The sequence below is a fragment of the Haliotis asinina genome, chromosome 4, assembly GCF_037392515.1.
Source record: "Haliotis asinina isolate JCU_RB_2024 chromosome 4, JCU_Hal_asi_v2, whole genome shotgun sequence".
Classification (NCBI taxonomy): Eukaryota; Metazoa; Mollusca; class Gastropoda; order Lepetellida; family Haliotidae; genus Haliotis; species Haliotis asinina.
Window position 1 is genome coordinate 68,022,381 of NC_090283.1, and position 21,717 is coordinate 68,044,097.

The 21,717-nt window shown below is 38.2% G+C and overlaps 1 protein-coding gene across 1 annotated transcript in view; it reads left to right on the forward strand.

Annotated features, from left to right (window-relative positions):
- Positions 1-21,717, forward strand: part of LOC137281812 (collagen alpha-2(IV) chain-like) — a 55,464-nt gene that overhangs the window by 4,469 nt on the left and 29,278 nt on the right. The window contains exons 2-10 of the mRNA XM_067813431.1: positions 240-296; positions 1,549-1,683; positions 5,765-5,809; positions 6,898-6,960; positions 15,033-15,113; positions 16,688-16,765; positions 17,346-17,408; positions 18,538-18,615; positions 19,525-19,671. Coding sequence (XP_067669532.1) covers positions 240-296; positions 1,549-1,683; positions 5,765-5,809; positions 6,898-6,960; positions 15,033-15,113; positions 16,688-16,765; positions 17,346-17,408; positions 18,538-18,615; positions 19,525-19,671 — 747 coding nt within the window. The remainder of the gene's footprint in view (positions 1-239; positions 297-1,548; positions 1,684-5,764; positions 5,810-6,897; positions 6,961-15,032; positions 15,114-16,687; positions 16,766-17,345; positions 17,409-18,537; positions 18,616-19,524; positions 19,672-21,717) is intronic.

Sequence of the window (21,717 nt, forward strand, 5' to 3'; positions counted from 1 at the left end):
TGGCTGGAGATCTGAACTCAGCAGAATGCTGATTTTCATTTTCATTAGGGAGTGCTTGGTAGTGTGTAGTTAAAGCGTTTGCTCATGCTGAAGATAGCAGTTCAATTGACTGCATGGGTATCCTGTGTGATGAACAGTGATTGTGTTCCCCTGCTGTGATACAGCTAGAATATTGCTAAAAGGGACATAAAAGCATGCTCATACGCTCATGTGCTTAATATCATCATTTTGTTTTTCAGGCTTGTAAAGGATGCACATCAAATGTGTGTATCTGTGAGGGCCAGAAGGGAGAAAATGTGAGTAAAGCTTCGCACCATTCTAATTTTTAAAAGAATGTGCTGCATGGAACAACTTGTGATTGGATATAAAGGTTCACTAGTCTTTCAGACACATATTGAACATTGTATTCCACTTAAATCAGCAGTGTTTTGTAACTTATGTTTCAGCATGAAGTATTATCAGTTATCACCTAGTTGTCATGTGTACAAACATTCATAACAATACTTCATTATGTTATGTTCTACTTTGTAAACTATTGGGATTACTGTGAATGCTACAACCATGTTTGTAATCTTATGACTTATCACCTAGCTGTGATATAACACGAAACAGAATCAATACATCCCAACTCAATATTACCGGTAAAGGAGATTCAGAGGTCCACTGTTAGACCTCAGCTGTTGTGTGAGATTTATTTACATTGGTGTGTGAAGCTGTTTGTCTGTCCCCTGACTTATTAGGGAAACCGCAGACAGGGCTTACGTCACGCTTAATCATTCTCACAGCTAGTGTTTAAATGGCTAAAACAGCGATGCAACACCTTGTTTAATTAGGACTTGTCAGCAAATAAACTTTTCTGGTCGTTGACATTTTCTGGCTCCGTTATGATTGTTCAACCTCCTTGCATCAGCTTTAGTGGTTAGCACCTGTCAAAAGAAGAAATCTCATTATCCTGACATGAGAAGCTAATACTGTTCAAATGCAAGGTTTCTATGTTAATTCTGAAGTGAATATTTTACACAATAGAGGATTTGTTATCTAAAGTTTAGTTTAGATTATAATGTCTGTCAATTTAATGACAGGGCACAAAAGTCAAAATCATGATTGATTGATGATTGGTAATGTTCTAAAATTGTAAAGTAAGCATCAGGGAAAATGTTTTTAACAACTGGTTTCATAAAACTATTGCTTAAAATGTTAAGGTATATGCAAAGAGATGCAAGAATAATGGGATATTTTCAAATGTGTATATTCTATTAGCTGATTAAATATATTCATGTGTACAAAAAATCTGGGTGGTTATTAACTTCTTTTGAATATTGTCATCTTTATTGCTTCATAAACGTGTCACTGATTCCTTGCTGAAAGTAGTTCTGTTATATAGTGTTTTTTCATCTGGCATGAAATATCAATGTTAGATTTAAAGCTAAATAAATTACAAAGTATTATGTTTTAATATGATAAATACACATTAAAGAGTCTATCCATCGGTGTTAACCTCAAACATTTTGTATGTGTTGTTTGGATGGCATTGTTTGTTTGTTTCAGGGAGAGAGGGGACTTCCAGGGCTTCAGGGTCCACCTGGCCTACCTGGCTTCCCTGGACCAGAGGGTCCCATTGGTCAGATGGGGATGAAAGGTGACCTGGGTGAGGCCGGCGCTCGAGGACCCAAGGGATTCAGAGTAAGCACTAGAAGCCGATGGGTGTGTTGTTGGGTGTAAAGTCATGCCACAGGTGTTCTTACAGTTGTCAGCTTCTTGACAGTTATCCTCAAAGGTAGTATGGACAAGACATCTGACGTAAGATCAGAGGGTCTGTGGGCTTGGCATACACTTGTAACCTTATGGTCACAACAAGTGTGATCTTCGTGCAGTGGTGGGAATTGAGACCAGATAGTAACACAATCATTTTCCATCCAGGCAAATGTTCGGAAACGTTTCTGACAACTGTTAATTAAATGAATTATCTCAATATTGAGTGCATGCTATCACTGATTTGTTCTCTTGAAAAAGTAATTAATTTTATATTCATTTGAGATCTGATTCCGTGTCAGGCCACAAAAATTATGAAGTTCATGAATGAAAAGTGTGGGAGGAGGGGGCATATTATTAAGGGACAAGATATTCTGAAAATTTGGTGTAAAATGTTATAAACTGCAAGAAATTCCAGTTACAAACTTATAAAATGAACTGATAGTCCATATTTGATAACATCTTATTTTGAACGTTTCATAACTTAGAATTTATACTATGACTTTCTTTAGTAAGAACTAAGAAAATAAGTTTCAGGTGACCCAAATAACCCGATATGTAGAATACTCTGAACACATGGCCACTTCTTCATGACATGCATAAGGCAGTGGTAGCAGTGTGTATCCTAGTGACTCTCAGGCTAGAGGTCCCAGGTGTTACAGAGTCCCAGTATGATCACTGTAGAAACACCTATTGAACACAAAGTATGTGAGACGACTCTTGCTTACCATGTTGAGGATTCGTGTTTGTGTTGATGTGATAGGGGTGAAGAAAGTCTGACAGGGACTACCTGGACAGCGTTCACACTAGTAACATGAAATAATATACAGGTACATCTGCTTTATGTATGGCACAGTATATTTAAGTAACCATGGTTGCTGAAAGCACTAATGTGAAAGAAGGAATAGGTCTGACATAGGCTTATCCAATGGGGGATGCAAGGGTGCACTTACACCCATTTGTCCTGATACTTTATTAAATGAAACTCTTGAAAACAGGTGAAAATGAAGTGTGCACTCCCCCTTTCTCAAAGAGCTGTGTCTGCCCCTGGGTCAGATAATTCATTAACTTTCTTTGAAAACTGTTCTTCTGAATCATCTTGTTTTTATTGAACGTTGTGAATATCCATCAGATCACACATCTAATGTAAAATCGGTTACGAAAACTTTGTGTGAATGTAAGTTCGTATGATTTCAGTTGTTCAGTCCTGTGTTTGTTCATGTGGCTGATGTTAAAGAGGGAAGTAATTATTAGTAAGTTTATGACGTGTGATCAATACTTGGGTTACATGGTTACAGGGTGGGGCCAGCTGGTTGAGTAGGATGGAAGTGGCACGGTCTGATGTGTGTTTATTGTTTGGACTTGTGAGGTGTGCGGTCCATCTGGCTCATGAGGGATACGCTTTATGTAGGGTCCGTGTCTGCAGACAGCCTCAGTGACATGTAGGCAGGCGTGTCTGTAGACAGACATACTGTTGTATGTAGACAGCCCCAGTATAGAGTTTAGGCAGACATTTCTGTAGACAGATTGAGTGTAGTGTGTAGGCACACTTTTCTGTAGACGGCGTCAGTGTTGTGTCTAAGCAGACATTTCTGTAGACTGTCGCAAGGTAGTATGTAGTCAGGCATTTCTGTAGATAACCTAAGTGTAGGATTTAATTAGACCTTTATGTAGACAGTGCCAGTGAATTTTGTAGGCAGACTTGTCTGCAGACAGAGCTGCTGTAGTGTGTAGATTTTTCTGCAGACAGCCCGATTATTGTGTGTAGACAGACATTCCTGCAAACAGACACAGTGTAACATGTAAGCTGACATTTCTGCAGACAGACCCAGTGTAACATGTAAGCTGACATTTCTGCAGACAACCCCAGTGATGTGTGTAGGAACAGATTTCTGCAGAGAGCCCCAGTGTAGTGTGTAGACACATGTTTCTGCAGACTGGCCCCAGTAATTTGTGTAGGCAGACATTTCTACAGACCTCCGTTGTATATTGTAAGCAACATTACTGCAGACACCCATGTAGTGTGTAGGCTGGCATTTCTGCAGACAGCTCTAGTGACCTGTGTAGGATGGCTGGAGACAGCCCCAGTGTACTGTATAGGCAAACTGAGTAAACATTCCCAGTGTAATGTGTAGACTTGCTGTGGCTAGCTCTTCTGTCCAGAGTGTAGAGAGAACTGTCTGCAGACAGGCCTGGCATAGTACGTAGGCAGAAGTCTGCAGACACCCCCAGTGGGGTGTGTAGGCTGACAGCCTTTTCCCCCACCTTCTTCTTGCTGGCCATAAGAGAACCGCCCAGTCTGTCACCACACCATATGACACACACATGCTGTTGTTCCATTAATGCATTCAAACTGCTCTTGTTGAATGACGTATACATCTTTGAGTCATGGAGCCAATTTCATAACTCTTTTTGTTATGAAATCACGTCACTGTATTGATAGCTTGCAAGTGTATTTTTATTGAAAGTAGGTTTACAAGCAGAAACAATTGTTTTTGAGGCAATTGTAAATCTATGTCTAGAAACATATTTCCTCAAGATTATTTTTATAATCAGATTTTATTTCTTATGTTTATGAAATCTGAAGTTAATTCTGGGTGCAGTATGGGTCAGACATCACAGGGCAGGTGCCTCCTGTCTTTAGATCCTGTGATGAAACAAGCCTTACATTTAGATGATATTTTTTGTATGAAAAAGTGATTTTCTGTCAATTTTCTGGTGTCCACTTTAATACTTTAGACATCAATCAGCTTTACAAGAAACCATTTTCAAGTAAAATACTTCATAGATCATAGTGACCCATTGTTACCAGCACATCCAGCGCAGAATCCTGAGAAGGAAAAGGGCTGTCTTTGAAATAATTTCATGCATATCAAATGGTCTAGATGATGAGTCTGTGGATGACTTCATGCCATATCACTGGCAGAGATGTAGAAGGTGGTGTAAATGGTTTGACTGTGACACTGTGAGAGTGGGAGGGAGTTGGAGGGACTGGCTGAGTGCATGGGAATGCACTTCCCCACTGTCATGGCATCAACCAGGGATGGGCTGTGTCGTTTCTCATGAACTCAAGCACATGTAACAGGATAGTCTACATCAGCATAATTCAAGCAGTGGAGGATTGGTGCCTGTATTCCGGAAAGTGACAAATTTTACAAATTTCTTGACCATTTGTGTATTAGACAAAATCTTCATGAACTGAAATCACTGATTAGTTTTCAAACATTTTGCATATATTTATACCCAATTCTTCCAGGAGAAAGTAATTAAATTTACCAGGCCACACCCAAAAGGGTAATATATGTGATGATTTAAATATGTTAAATATGAAATAAATAAAAAATCTTTATGAAAGTCATACATGAAAGCCATACATGGTGCAAGGGTAAAGCGTCAGTGGCATTATACGGGATCCAGACTTATCCTTGTGTTGCAAGGTAATGGAACCCTGAAAATAGAGTTTCATTACCATTTTATGAGTGCTTCAGTCATTTGCTGCTGAAAGTCACTTCAATGAACTGATGTCTGCCTGTTAGTTGGTTGTTGGCAGTTGTTTAATGCTGTACCAAATGATATTCCACCTATAAGGCAGTGGTCCGTAAATAATTGAGTCTGGACCAGTCAGTGTGGTGATCAACAGCATAAGCATCAATCAACACAAATGGGCTATGATGACTTGTGTCAACCAAATCAATGATCCTGACCACTCGATCCCTTTAGTCACCTTTTATAACAAGCATGGGTTACTGAAGATTTATTCTAACCTGGACTTTCACAGGTTTCATCCTTTAAGTTAGGAATAAAAATCATTAAAATCAGGTGTTGTCAGATAAAGGTTCTCACAGCAAGGATGACACTACTCATGTTGGGACCCTGGCTAAGACCGCTCCATGCTTTTAATAGACAAATCCTCTCAATTAATTATTAGTGCTAAAAAAACATATTAGAAAAATATTCATTGTCCACATGCTGAGTCTGTTAAAGACAGCTAATTTCTATTTCAATTTTGCAGGGTGCCTCAGGTCTGCCCGGTTTCACAGGAATACCAGGTATCCCGGTAAGTTTTTTCTCTGGTATCCTGACAACTCACTGTATTGTCTCCCTTGTAGCTGGGTAAGATTTGTGTTATTTTGTGTGTAAGACTTTCACTTAGTGTGCATTGCTGTTCAGAAATATTTTTCATCTACAGCATACTGCTTCATGTGCATTGCATAACAATGTCTTAGTTTTCTTGCAAACACATTTTTGGTACTCTCACACTCCAAGCACATTTATAGGACTACCTTTCAGTATGTGAAGCTACATATGTCAACTGAACTCGTGAGCATTGCCTGTGCTCTACTGTATGCCCATATCACATCACATCATGTGAATCTGATCTGGTGATCAGGTGATTTCACTGGCTGGGTCAATATCTAGTCATGCTTTTTAAAAATTATCAATGTAGAAGTTATTAATTGAGATTTTTTTATTTTATGTATTTACTATAAGGACACTGCAATCCAACAGGCAATTTCTTTGGGTTGGTATCGATAGTCGGTGATTTTTATTGAGTACATTTTATCTGTTAATAGCAGTAGTTACTGTAACATTGTACTATAGGTTAGTTTTTCAATATTCATGTACACACAAACTCATATATACTAAAGAAAAAGGGAAAAAACTCCAGTTTTTTGTTCTTGTAATTAAAAATTAATGGAATTGTTAATTTTGATCATGTCTGTCTAACCATCAATCATCTTGTACAACAGTTTGGAGAATCATCTGCAAAATTTACTTAGTTAAGTATAGGAAATATCCCCTGGATAAGTTGTTTGAAGTGTTTGAATTTGTATAAAGAAAGCATTTTGTATTGATATTTTGGAGAGAAATCTAAAATACCTATCAGCAGTTCTGTATCACACAAACAGAAGAGTTGTAAATCGAGCTATAAAGTTACCCAAATAGGATGTAGTCACTAAAACTGTAGTAGATTATTTTAAAATATTGCAAACCTTAGATACGACCCTCAGTTACATATATTTTGCTGCATGACACCTTCACTGAACAGAATCTGAAAGTTATTATTTCATGGGCAGTATCAGTCATCACACAGCTAGTAGATTGAAATGTTTCCACGAGTGTTCATATTGTGATTTGTTTCAGGGTCAACCTGGAATCGAGGGACCAGTAGGACCACAAGGATATCCTGGCTGCAATGGAACCAAAGTAAGTACAACATATGTGACCAGTAATGGCAAATTTCAGCTCATCTGCAGATTTCTGTCAATTTTATTTGCCCCATTCGATAACACAATGTTAAGTTTTCTGTTGCCATTTCAGCATGTGAGAATATCTTCCATCAATAATAGTTCCAGCTGTCCATACACCCTCATCCCCTCACACCACCATCCCCCTTCTAGCTTAGTACCATTAGCTCCAGGCTACTAGATATAACTAATATCACATCTCATGACTACCATAGTCCCCTCACCAATACTGTACACTGATCACTCTGGGTCCTCTATATATACTATATAGACTATATATCACATCTCATGACTACCATAGTCACCTCACCAATACTCTACCCTGGTCACTCTGGGTCCTCTCTATATATACTATATAGACTATATATCACATCTCATGACTACCATAGTCACCTCACCAATACTGTACCCTGGTCACTCTGGGTCCTCTCTATATATACTATATAGACTATATATCACATCTCATGACTACCATAGTCACCTCACCAATACTGTACCCTGGTCACTCTGGGTCCTCTCTATATATACTATATAGACTATATATCACATCTCATGACTACCATAGTCACCTCACCAATACTCTACCCTGGTCACTATGGATCCTCTCTCTATATACTATATAAACTATAATCACATCTCATGGCTACCATAGTCACCTCACCAATACTGTACCCTCATCACTCTGGGTCCTCTATATATACTATACAGACTATATATCACATCTCATGGCTACCATAGTCACCTCACCAATACGGTACCCTGATCACTCTGGGTCCTCTATATATACTATATAGACTACATATCACATCTCATGACTACCATAGTCATCTCACCAATACTGTACCCTCATCACTCTGGGTTCTTTATATATATTATACAGACTATATATCACATCTCATGACTACCATAGTCACCTCACCAATACTCTACCCTGGTCACTATGGATCCTCTCTATATATAGTATATAAACTATAATCACATCTCATGACTACCATAGTCACCTCACCAATACTGTACCCTCATCACTCTGGGTTCTTTATATATATTATACAGACTATATATCACATCTCATGACTACCATAGTCACCTGACCAATACTCTACCCTGGTCACTATGGATCCTCTCTATATATAGTATATAAACTATAATCACATCTCATGACTACCATAGTCACCTCACCAATACTGTACCCTGGTCACTCTGGGTCCTCTATATATACTATACAGACTATATATCACATCTCATGACTACCATAGTCCCCTCACCAATACTGTACCCTCATCACTCTGGGTCCTCTCTATATATACTATATAGACTATATATCACATCTCATGACTACCATAGTCACCTCACCAATACTGTACCCTGGTCACTCTGGGTCCTCTATATATACTATATAGACTATATATCACATCTCATGGCTACCATAGTCACCTCACCAATACTGTACCCTCATCACTCTGGGTCCTCTATATATACTATACAGACTATATATCACATCTCATGGCTACCATAGTCACCTCACCAATACTGTACCCTGGTCACTCTGGGTCCTCTATATATACTATACAGACTATATATCACATCTCATGACTACCATAGTCCCCTCACCAATACTGTACCCTCATTACTCTGGGTCCTCTCTATATATACTATATAGACTATATATCACATCTCATGACTACCATAGTCACCTCACCAATACTGTACCCTGGTCACTCTGGGTCCTCTATATATACTATATAGACTATATATCACATCTCATGGCTACCATAGTCACCTCACCAATACTGTACCCTCATCACTCTGGGTCCTCTATATATACTATACAGACTATATATCACATCTCATGGCTACCATAGTCACCTCACCAATACTGTACCCTGATCACTCTGGGTTCTTTATATATATACAATATAGACTATATATCACATCTCATGACACCACAGTCCCCTCACCAATACTGTACACTGGTTACTCTGGATCCTCTATATATATATACTATATAGACTATATATCACATCTCATGACTACCATAGCCATCTACCCGTGAAGGTCACGGGGTAGAATAGGCCTTCAGCAGCCCATGCCCACTCACTCACTCACTCACCATAGCCATCTCGCCACTACTGTACCCTGTCTGCTCTATGTTGACCTTGTAGTGCACTGAGTAAACAAAAGATGCTTACTCAGAGGTTTATGTGGTTTATCTGATGGAATGGCTTCCCTCAGGTCCCACCATGAGTAATGATCCCTCTCATGGTGTAACATTTCCCCATGTAGGAAGTGACTCACTACCAAAGGCATGCTCACACACAATAATGGGAAACAAAGGCTTCAGCATAGGAGGGGGTGTCTTGGTCCCTGTCACTCTAATATTTACTATTTTATCGGTCTGTTTGTTTATTATGCTTTTTGCTCCAGCAATATTCCTGCTGCTGACAGTGATCTGTATACATGTGCATCTAAGCTAGACTGTCCAGTGATAGATATAAGGAGCATCTGTCTATGCAATTGGGATACAATGACATGCATTGAAAATGGCATTGAAACAGAGAAAATTTCAGGATAAACCCATGACAGGCATTATTTTGAACTAGAACAGAAGGCAGTGCAGCTCTTCCAATTCCACTAAAATTCTGGTGTATATAACAAACACTCATCTTTCCCAACCCACTGTCCTACCTTGTCCTGCCTTCCCCTACCCACTGTCCCACCCTTTCCTGCTATCCTCTACCCACTTTCCTACCCTGTCCTATCTTCCCCTACCCAGTCTCCTACAAACTGTTCTACCCTGTCTTGTCTTCCCCTACCTATTGTCCTACCCTGTCCTCCCTTCACTTACCCGCTGTCCCACCCTTTCCTACTATTCCTTTCCCACTGTGCTACCCTGCCCTGCCTTCCCTTACCCACAGTCCTAATATGTCCTCCCTTCCCCAATCCACTGTCCTACCCTGTTACACCTTCCCCTACCTACTGCCCCACCCTGTCCTCCCTTCACCTACCCACCATCCTGTGTTTGTCTCAAGTCCTCTCTCTCATCCCTGTGACCCTCTAACCCCGTCAGATCAACCAGTGGCAGGAGGCAACATTATGTCCACACTAAAGTAGTCAACAGCCAGTTACAACAGACAAAGCTTATTTCGTATCTTAATCAGTGTGTCAGGAGCATGGCATGACACACATGGACTCTGTGCTAATCTGACTCCAGGATTACACAGATAAAAGGAAAGGAAGCTGTATCAACAAGCACATGCAGTGGCCGTCTCCAGACACCCAGTATAGAGACTGACACTTCATTGGAGTAGTGTAAACACTGCCCCTCCTTGTGTCTTAGCGTGACTACTGTGCAGCCAGCCCTCCTGCAGGGCAACTAACATGGTCCATGTGAGAACACAGGGACTGCTTATTGGATGTATCTGCCTGATGTTAAAACATGCAAATATTTACATGATAATACTTTGTCAGTGAGAATTAGTTTATTATTCAATGGCCATGAACATGTGAATGGGAAAGGAGAATCTAAGTTGTTTATTTAAGACCAATTTATGTGAAGTTTGTGGTGAGGATAGCTGGAGGTGTTGAGCCTTGTCATATTCATGAATTGTAGTTACGGTGTCAATCAAATGCGATTAAGTTTAAAAAGCAAAATTTTGATGTTTGAAAATTGTGTTGGGAGTTTTGAACACAGTTTGCAATACTTAATGCATTTTTGTGTGTAAACACTCAAAGGTTAAAGCAACATTTGTACACATATGATATGCTGCACAGCTCCACAGGACTGACAAATGTCAGGGTGCACCGCACATAATGTGCAGTTAAAGGCCGTTCATTTCTTGTTTTCATTAGTTTATATGTCTTGCGTCAAAGTGTACATTTGGGGGTTCTTACTTTGTCATTAGAAAAGGGTACTCGTCAGGAGACTTGGGTTGCTATCACATTTTTTAAGAGTAATTAAAAAACGTGTTTGCTAGAAAAGGAAAAGATTAATGCGATCAGGTCAACTCAGTAAAGTATTCATTTCATCAAACACACAAAGATACTTTTGTTCTATTCTTTTGTTCCTCCTTATCACCACCCTCTCCTCTTCCTCCTTATCACCACCCTCTCCTCTTCCTCCTTATCACCACCCTCTCCTCATCCTCCTTATCACCACCCTCTCCTCTTCCTCCTTATCACCTCCTCTCCTCCTCTGCCTCCTTATCACACCCTCTCCTCTTCCTCCTTATCACCACCCTCTCCTCTGCCTCCTTATCAGCACCCTCTCCTCCTCCTCCTTATCAGCACCCTCTCCTCTTCCTCCTTATCACCTTCCTCTCCTCTTACTCCTTATCAACTCCTTTCCATATCACCTTCCTCTCTTCTTCCTAATTATCACCATCCTCTCCTCTTCCTCATCACCCTCTTCTCCTCTTCCTCCTGACCACCTTCCTCTCTTCCTCCTCATCACCATCCTCTCCTCTTTCTCCTGACCACCTTCCTCTCTTCCTCTTCCTCCCACACCTTCCTCCCTTCTTCCTCCTTATCACCTTCTTCTCTGCTTCCTCCTTATCACCTTCCTCTCTTCTTCCTCCTTATCACCTTCCTCTCTGCTTCCTCCTTATCACCTTCCTCTCTTCTTCCTCCTTATCACCTTCCTCTCCTTCCTCTCCTCTTTCCTTTTCTTTCTCCTGCCTCCTCTTAAAAAATGAGTGATGGTTTAGGTTTCCTTCCCTCCCACATAAATGGGTAAGAACCTAAATGTCAACTGTACTAAGCAACAAAAATGAGTTCCCCTGTATGCAAAGGCCTCAACACAATACTGGTGAAATATTAGCCTGTTTATCCCTTGCATCACAAAGACAACAGCCCACCCAGGCCACATGGTGCCACATTCACAGATAAAGAGAACTGGCAGGCCTTCTAGGATGCACTTGTTGCTTATTGTTTTGTCTCAAAGTGCCTGATTTCTGCATGTGTCAGCACAATCCGATGGGGGACACGTACATTCTTCTGGGAATTCACTGTTTCCATCTTGGGTCAGCTCAGATTTCTCCCATTACATGCCTTATGTCAATAATTCAAAACATTTATCTACCAACTTGTTTCTTCATTGAGCTTATGCCAGAAATGATTGGGTGCATAGTCCCCAAAGAAGGTATGTAGATACCACAGATAATTATGTTAAATGATAAGGAAGCTGTAAACTTGTGTTCTCATATACCAGCTTCTAGAAATGAATTCTTTTTGTCTTACAATGCAGCCCAGTTTATGGTACACATGCCACACTGCCAGTATTTCTTGTAGCTCTGCTTGTATATGCTTATAAGCACTAGCACAAATTCTCCATCCATCTTGGAGCACAGAGCATGTAAACTCCATTCAAGTTTGACCAGATTTCAATTTGTGTATATAACCAGTACAGCTTCTGCAGTCAGATGTTTATGTTTAAGGGCCATCATGCAGAAATGTTCAAGTTTCACAAAGCACACAAGTTCCACACATCTGTAAACTGTATAGTTTACAGTAATTCGTCAGCATTTAAATGTGCTACACTTGAATGAAATAGTGACCACCCATTGGATGAAATTATTTGCCATGCTTTAAATACCAGTGCCAGAGGATTTACTTCAGTCCTTGTTGTGTTACGTAGATATACACACCAGCTGGTATGCTGTATAAACCTGCATAGCAAAGATCACAGGCATTTCAACATTTAAACCTGCATTAGTTAAAAAAACACTGAAGTCATATATATCAGCATATCAACAATTATGACCTGTCAGACTGTATGCATTTTAATTAATCCCAAACTGTAGACCACAGTACAAATACATTAGACAATACAATGATATAACACTAACCTTGGCGCTTTACCCAGTCATAGAACAGTAGATTCTTTTGGCTATGTCAAACTTGTTTACACAAATTTATCAACAGTCTAGTAGTTAGTGAGTCAGTGAAGCATTCTTTATTGATAACACATCCTGGTTTATAGCATAAAGTGACACATGACTTACAACTGGGTACCTGGGATCTTGTGATGCAGGTTCAGACATTGTAGGTGCAAATTCAAGTATATTTCTTTGTTTGTCATGATAGTACTTTAATTACTTGAAGTGGGTTTAACATAACAAACTCATAACGTATCCCATTGTGCTTCTCTCTTGCCTTAAGGTAGATTGCCATTACCTATACTCAACGGCATTGTCCATTGTCAAGGAACAAACACAATCTTGAGGCTGCCCCTGTGCCATGTTCGTCTGGAATGGTTCACTGCAACGCTGTCATTATGGCTCCACAGATCATTATCTTGATTCAATTTTCAGCCTCGTTACCATTTTGTACTTATCTGGCCCCAGCACTATTAGACAACCAAAGATTCCAGTTGAGCTGTCTCCCTGAATGTAATCCGAAGCATACTATGTACTTCACAATCAAGCTTTTATCAATGGGCCATGATAATAGTCCGCAGCTGTTTCCTAAATTTTTCATTGAGTTATATTGGTCTCTGGTAAACTTTGGTGGTAGTCTTCTGTGAAAACAATTGTCAAATTCCAGTAAGAATTGTAGTCCAACAACCTTATGCTGTGAAAACAATTGTCAGATTCCAGTAAGAATTGTAGTCCAACAACCTTATGCTGTGAAACAATTTGTGAAAGGAGGTTCAGGCTTAATATCTAAAGGCAGCAATCAAATGGCTGGTATATTGCTTGATGCAATGATAAACCACAAACACAATCCTTGTTTTTCCTTTTACATATTTGAAGTGTATTTTATGAGTTGTTCATTGGTCAATGTTTGTTTATGATGCCTGATGCCGAAGGGCGAGGGAAACATAACAAATATTGAAGGTACCTCAAACCATGGGCCCAAGGGACGATAGAACAGTGTATTTATCTTGCAGAACACCCCAATGTGAAGCATGGGTATTGAATCAAACACTTCAGCCAACCTGTATGAATTCTTAATATTCACAAGGACTACATTTGAACGTCTTGTCAGAATGTATTTATTGGAATGGCAGGCAACTCTTTTCATAGTCATTACTAGCCATCGCTAGAAGAAAAGCACACTTAGAGTTATCTCCCTTCCGTAGATTTGTATTCGCAAAACATTGGTAATTTCTGTGCATCATGCATCATTTAATGTTATTTGAAATAAAGAAGTACTACCACGAAGTACCGAATGAGTTGATATTGACACTATTGCAAGTGGGGGGAAAACGACATTTATATGTGAGGTAAGATAAAATGATTTGACCTACCTTTGACCATGGCACTCTCTAAATTCTCTTAAAATACATTTTCTTGGCAATTCATCTTCTCAGAAACAAGTAGGCTAGAGAATCTGTACCCACAGATACCCACTAATTCTAACCAATTATGGTATCCCTCTTGGCACCAATTTTAAAAAACCTATTCTTTTCTCATATACATGTATGGAACTAGTGAAGTTAAGTGTTAATGTTCTATTTCTGGTGATATTCATTTTCAACTTTCTTTTACCATGTTCTTAAATTCTCAGAAAAACACATATCTGAACTTTGCTGTGTGTGTTTGTCCTGATGTCCTTTGTATTTCTGCCATTACTGGAATATGATGACTGACAGTAACATTCCTATAGTTTCTATCTTTGTTCATATGTTAAACTGTTGACTACATATCCAGGCCAGTTAACATGCGGTGACAGTATGTTTATAGTTATGTGTATTGTCAGAAAAAAAATTATGTGCTTTTCGAATTTCAGACATGATAAGAAACTTACTCCTTTTTGCCCCTTGCCAGTACAACAATTATATACATCCGCCAGAAGCACCTGATTTTCTTTGCTCTAGTTAGTATGTATGTTTTGAGTAACCAAGTGCTGGCTGTATTTTGAAAGTATGAGTGCACCTTGCCTTGCCTCACACATCTTGTGTGAATGCCTTTATTTTGAACCTGAATGCCATTAAACTTGCACGATGATGGAGGCTTCATCTTCTTTTCACATATATTTCAAGATTTTAGAGTCTAATCTTCGGTGATCACATATTTCATGTGCTTCTTCCAGGGAGATGCTGGTTTCCCGGGACAGCCTGGTCTGCCTGGCCTGCCAGGATCTAGAGGACGTCCAGGTAGACCTGGTAGAAAGGTAAGAACAAGCACAGAAGATGTTTTTTTTAAATTAACATTTAGTCATGCTGGATGTTTGCATTTATAAGAATGTTTTATCAGGTAAAGAGAAACAAATTTTCACTGTTGTTCATATATTTGTTTAATGATTTTCCTACCTTGCATACCTCAGTCGGCTCATATGAAGGCTGCAGTTAATAAGATGCAGGTCATTCTGTGTTTCCTCATTTAATATTCTTTTCTAAATCAAAGCTTGTTTTGACTGTCCACTATCATGAAAGTTGTTCAAAAGGTCTGGCAAGATTTAAATTGGATTGGTGCTCTTTACACGATTACTTTTGTGAGCCATGTAGACAGTTTGATAGCTTAAGTGTTTGGAAGGACAAGGTGGGAATGGTTGATGCTAACTGGGGAGATCAAATCCACATCAAATCTTTAGTTCAGAAATAAGACTAAATGTAATTGCAGATTACAATTAGTCAGTTAGTGAGCTCTAAGGAATCAGGAATTAATGGTGACATATTCCAACTGGTTGTATCCTCACTAAATATATATGATATATGCGATATGAAGAGAACTTTGACATAAGCATGTCAGTCTTATTGATGCAACATTTGGTAAGTGTTGATGATAAAGGTGCCAGCACATTAGCATTTCAAATCATAATATACAGGTAATTGTGTGGACATGCTGAGGACATGTATCGAAATGTTGCACTGAGGAGGTTGCACACTTGTGTGCACTGATACTACAGCTTCTAGAATGCCACATGTTATACCATACTTCCACTATTTAGACACCGGGTGTCCAGATCAATTCAGTCTTTGACACTGGGTCAAATGCCTTTTCTGAAACTAGAAGTCGATATATATGAGGAAGTGAAGGTGTATGACATGCTGTAGTATACTTGATACAATATTTGTTAGTGTATGAAGTGACTTGAAGGGAGGTAAGTGGCCCAGTTATATCAACTTTTGAAGTACATGCCTCCATCATTTACAAAGAGGCAAAGGACATATTTTTTTATCAGTGCTAGAAAATGAAGGATGTATGTGGCATATTTCAGGATGTTAAACAAATAGGGTATCTGTTTGATGTATTTCAAGGTGTTCCACCCAAGTGGTTGTATTGAATATATGTATGGTATATTTCATGATATTCCACGGATGAAATACATGTCTGTATGATGTATGTGTGGTATACAGATAGGTAAACAACTTTCCATGTAATACAATTTTTATTACTTACAACTTGAAGATATCACTGTTTCATAATTTTACCATGTTATTAACATCACTTGATGTTCACAGTATCACAGCATGTATGACATCTAAGGCCTTTACAGTTATGACATCACAATAGTATTAGACCTTGCTTGACTCAAGGAATGCTGAGAGTCATCAGATTTGTTGGATTCTTAGAAACGGAGTACTTTGCTCAGAATTATTTTGCTAATGTGAGTAATAAATAAGATATTAAAGTATGTCCCATGTGATACCATAATATGTATGGTAGTACACAGGACATTTTTCAGTATTCTGTCTGTATTCCATCCATTTGATTTGTATATCAGTGACACATGTTGTTGTTTAGGGAGCACCAGGAGAAAGTGAAGGTGTGCGTTTTGGCTTCAAGGGACAGCCTGGTGAAGATGGAAGACCAGGACAAGTGGTAAGCCATATTAAACTTCCTAAATGTCTCTCGTATTGGGAAAAAATGATAAATATCAAAGTGACTGGTACAGTTGGTAAACATATATTTCTTCATCACATTCTGTCACTTATGTGGCACCTTTCTGCTTCTGAGATATATAATCAATAATTTCACAGGATATAACAGATAACAGGACTAGTAAAAAAGAATGTACTTACATTAGTACATTAGTGCAATGTCATGATACCTCTGAAAATATGAATGTTCAAAAAGAGTCCCAAATTTGAACCAAATAACATATTCTAAGTGTGGAATTCCCTGATAATGTATGTCATTAATATGATAAAGGATAAGCAATATCATTTGTTATTCCCTACATGAATCCTTTGATATAAGTGAAGGTAATAAAAAAGGAAATCATGTTTCTAAAGAAAACCCTTGCTTGTGAAATCAAGTGTGAAAGATGTTCAGAAATGGATTTTCAGAAATATGCAACTAAGTGTAGAAAAAGTAGCTTTACTAATGATGGTGAGTATAAAATAGGTTCAAATGTGACATTTATTTTGTGCATGTGTACACAGCTTCTGTTCATTGACAGGGTATCACTGGTGAGATTGGTCTGCCCGGTGATTACGGCTACCCTGGAGACAGAGGAATCCCTGTGAGTAGAATCAAAATGCTTGTACTGGTATGGACTAACGCCAGTGTATGATGCTGGTATACTGACATAGGTCTTGGTTTATCCCATTTTGATGAGCATCAGGCAGGTCAACAAAAGGACCAAATTTTTGTACATTATAACGTCTACATAGTTTTCCAGGCCAGTGTTTGGCCAAGCTTGCGGTGTGTCAGCTTGAAGACAAATGGCGTTACACCAGATCTGTGTGCTTGTGTAAATTATTAGAATTGCTCTTGTGGAAGTTAGGATTTTAAGAGTGTATGACCAAACACAGAATCTACAGTCAAGTAAAACCTCAGTGAAGCTGTAATATAATAGAGCCTGGATTTAGATGGCTTTAATTTCACTCTGTTGCTTAGTGATGTTCCAGTGACTAAAAATAATTGAAAATCGATTGAAAGAAAGTTATAATAAGAAAAGAAAAATAATTATCGAACATATGTAGGAACAGTGACTCTGATTGTTGTAGGAACAGTGACTCTGATTGTTGTAGGGACGGTGACTCTGATTGTTGTAGGAACAGTGACTCTGATTGTTGTAGGAACAGTGACTGATTATTGTAGGGAAAGTGACTCTAATTGTTGTAGGAACAGCGACTCTGATTATTGTAGGAACAGTGACTCTGATTGTTGTAGGAACAGTGACTCTGATTGTTGTAGGGACAGTATCTCTGATTATTGTAGGAATAATAACTTACTGTTCATGAAAGTTTAGGAAGCAAGATACCTACAGATTTCATTTGTTATAATACTGTTCTAAACTATCTTTACCAAATTTCAAGCATTATATTAGATTTTACATGAACAGGGCACGATTTAATGCATAAAACATTTAAATGATTCAAACGCACGTTTATTTCATTACACATTGCAATTCAAGCATTGCATCTGATTTGGTGCACCATGGGTTTTTATTTTAACCTGGTGCAAGTAGGTTAACAGCCTGAGCCCTGTATTATGCAGTAGGTGCAACCTGTTTTTATTTGGTGCAACAAGATGATTGCCTCAGGTTGCACCAGGTGCAAGTAGTTTTCATGTCCTTAAATCAACCCCTGCCTTGCAGCAATATCATGCTGTGGGTAGAGGTACGCTGATGTCACATTGTGTTTCAGGGTCCAAAAGGGCTGCCGGGTCCCAAGGGATACAAAGGTTTGCCGGGTGCAATGAAACTAGGACATAAAGGAGCAAAGGTAACTGATGGCTTCCACGGTGATGACAACCTGGAACACATATTACTTCTGAAATCAACAGATTTACTTGATTTTCATGACATTTATCTTATTGTGGTTGATATACAGACATTTTATTTGTGTAGGATGAGCTATAGTTGAGTCATGTTTTGAAAATGTAGTTTCATATAGCCAGTCAATATCTGACTGAAGACAGTCTCCAACTATAATAATGTCATGTGATCATAAGGGGTTAAGAATACTGATAGGTTTGTTGTCAGAAACAGTAGCTACATGCCAGGGGTTCAAAATTTGGTTTAAAAGCCATTTGCCTCAGGGCAAGTGACTTCGAGAAAGTAACTTGTCTGACTAATTTTCCACTCGTCCTGAGTTTATGACACAATGTTAATGTTTACTGGAGTATTTATCAAAGAGTGATAAATTTCAAAGAACGATAGCTCTAATTTATTATTATTGCAAAATTTAAAAGCTACGTTATAAGCAGATATGGAATGAAATCCAACTTTATTTGCAGTTTGAAACCTTAAGTGGAAATTATATAGTAGTGCACGGACAAGTAAGATACCATTATTTGATTGCCCATTGTGAAAACTGACTTGGCCCGGGCATCGGGCAATGGGATTTTTTAACCCCAGCAAGCAGATGTTATCTGGAATTAAATTACATGGAATATTTGTAATGACATTCCAAAAGTAATGTGTGTAAGGTCAGTTAGATGAAATTTTTGGTACGAAAACAAAATGTACCATTTTTTAAAGTGGATTTCGGTCTGCTGAACCGAAAACAAAATACCACAGTATACTGCATCAGACCTAACAGGTTTGTTCTCAATACATGCAGTAAAATATTGACAGAGATGTTTTCCTACAGTTACAATATTTCTATTATGTCCATTGTGTGTTTGTTCAGGGAGACACCGGTGACCCAGGTCCACCAGGGAAGTTCCCCGTCGTTGGACCTACAGAGGTGCGATCCGGTATTCCAGGAGACAAGGGTGACCCCGGTCCTAAAGGACCTCCAGGAGACCCAGGCGACAAGGGCATGGAAGGAGATAGGGTACGTGCTCACACATTTGCTCCCAAACTGATACATATTTCTGTGTAAACGCTGGACTGGATAAAAAATGTTTTATAGTATCATTTGATTGGTGAAGCCCATGAATGGCAATTTTTTAAGGAAATTCCGCAGATGTATGCAGATATTTATCATCATGGTGGAAAATTGTTCCAGTGTATGCAGTGACAGTTCATCTGTCTGTCATCTTAGCGAACCCAGAATCCAGCTTACGCGTTGCCATGTTCACCTTCACAGAAAAAACAATTATTTACGAAGAAAAGCCATTAACTGACATGTTTTGCTTTGATTTTTAGTTCAGAAAAGTATCATTTGTTTAATTTCCAAGTGCAGTATGAATTGACATGATATAGATAAAAAGGGAAAATGCAATGAATAGACAGTCTGTCGTCACGGCATTTCCTATGAAAGAACATGAGGCAGTGCAAGTCTTATGTGTCGTAGCATCAATGAAAATTCTTTTTGTATGTTATCAATGCCTATGTTATTTCCATCAGTGATTCTTAAACTGTTGCCGCATTAAAATCTTCCATATTGTTCCCATAATACCACCGTTCTCAATGTAAAAAATCAGAGATATACCTCCAACCAACGAGTATCCCCTGGAAGGTCTTTATCACCAATTTGTGATTATTACAAATCCCTGACAATTGAAAAAATTCTGCATAGAATGTAACAGTTAGTTAGAAATATATTAAGTTTGTTTTGAGCACCATTTCCTCTCTTATCTGAATCCATTTTGCTTTTAAATTCTGACACTACTGTATGATTTTATGCATACACCTGTTATCCAAGCAGTTAGTCGGTTGCATCAGAAACACCAGTCATCATAGTTTGCAATACAATATTTACCCCTTGTAAAATACGTCTGTCATTCAGTGTTGTGAGTCAGTTTATATATGAGAATTTATTGATTCGTTTCTTAGGAAACTTTAACGCATCTTAATATAAATAGTCATTTACAGAGATTTCTCTCAGAAAACAACGTATAATTCTGACCTCCCAAGAGGATGTGTATGATAGAATTACTTTACACATGTGTTTCCTGATTTGATAACATTATTTTGACAAATATTTCCCATGTTTTCTGATTTTCATTCAACATTCATTCATTCTCCAAGAAAACTTAAGATTATGTAGGTTTAATACAGAAAAAGAATTAACACAGAAAAGGTGTTTAAAATCAAATATGTGTCTTTGATGATATGAAATTTAACCCCACAATTATTCTATAAAGATATGTTTACGCATTTATTTATGTTTTTACAAATTAACAGATAATATGTACAATGACTGAATAAAGTCTTGCATGTGTAATTTTATATTAAAGTACACATGCACCATAATACAAAAGTTCAGTTTGAATTACAACATTGTACATTGCAGCTATATTGTAAAGTGGGAAAAGATTCTGACTCTTTTGATATATTTGTGTTAGAATTTGAAAAATCAATTTATTTGCAACAAAACATGAAGAGCTAGCTCTAATAAATACACTATCAGCTTTACCAAGACTATTATAATGATCTGAATATTGTGAAGGCACGCAGTATGTAGACACTGCATTAAAATGTAAACCATTTGTTGCTTCAACACTTAACATTGCCATTTATTGTACCAGAGATCATCAGTGTGAATATATTTATTCTTTTAGCTATGTGACGAAAAAAAAGAATTTGGAAAGTGCCCTTGAATATGTACTTATGCTAGTAGTAGTAGTGCTTCTTCTGTGTCTGAAATATTACAGTTAATGAATGTATATTGTAATATTATTCACTTGTGTTAAAAGTTAAGTAAAAACAAAGCATTTTAATTTATACCCTTAATTCAGGATAATTAAAATGCAGTAGAAATTTGCAATGTTTTTATGCATTATTTATCCATACAGTGATTTTATATTCCATGCATCACAAACTGTTACAGACATAAAAATGTAGATTTTACTTATGCCCATGTTTATCATATTTCAACATTGCATGGCTGCATATAAGTGATGATTGACATAAATCGTCCGTAACTGTTATGTTA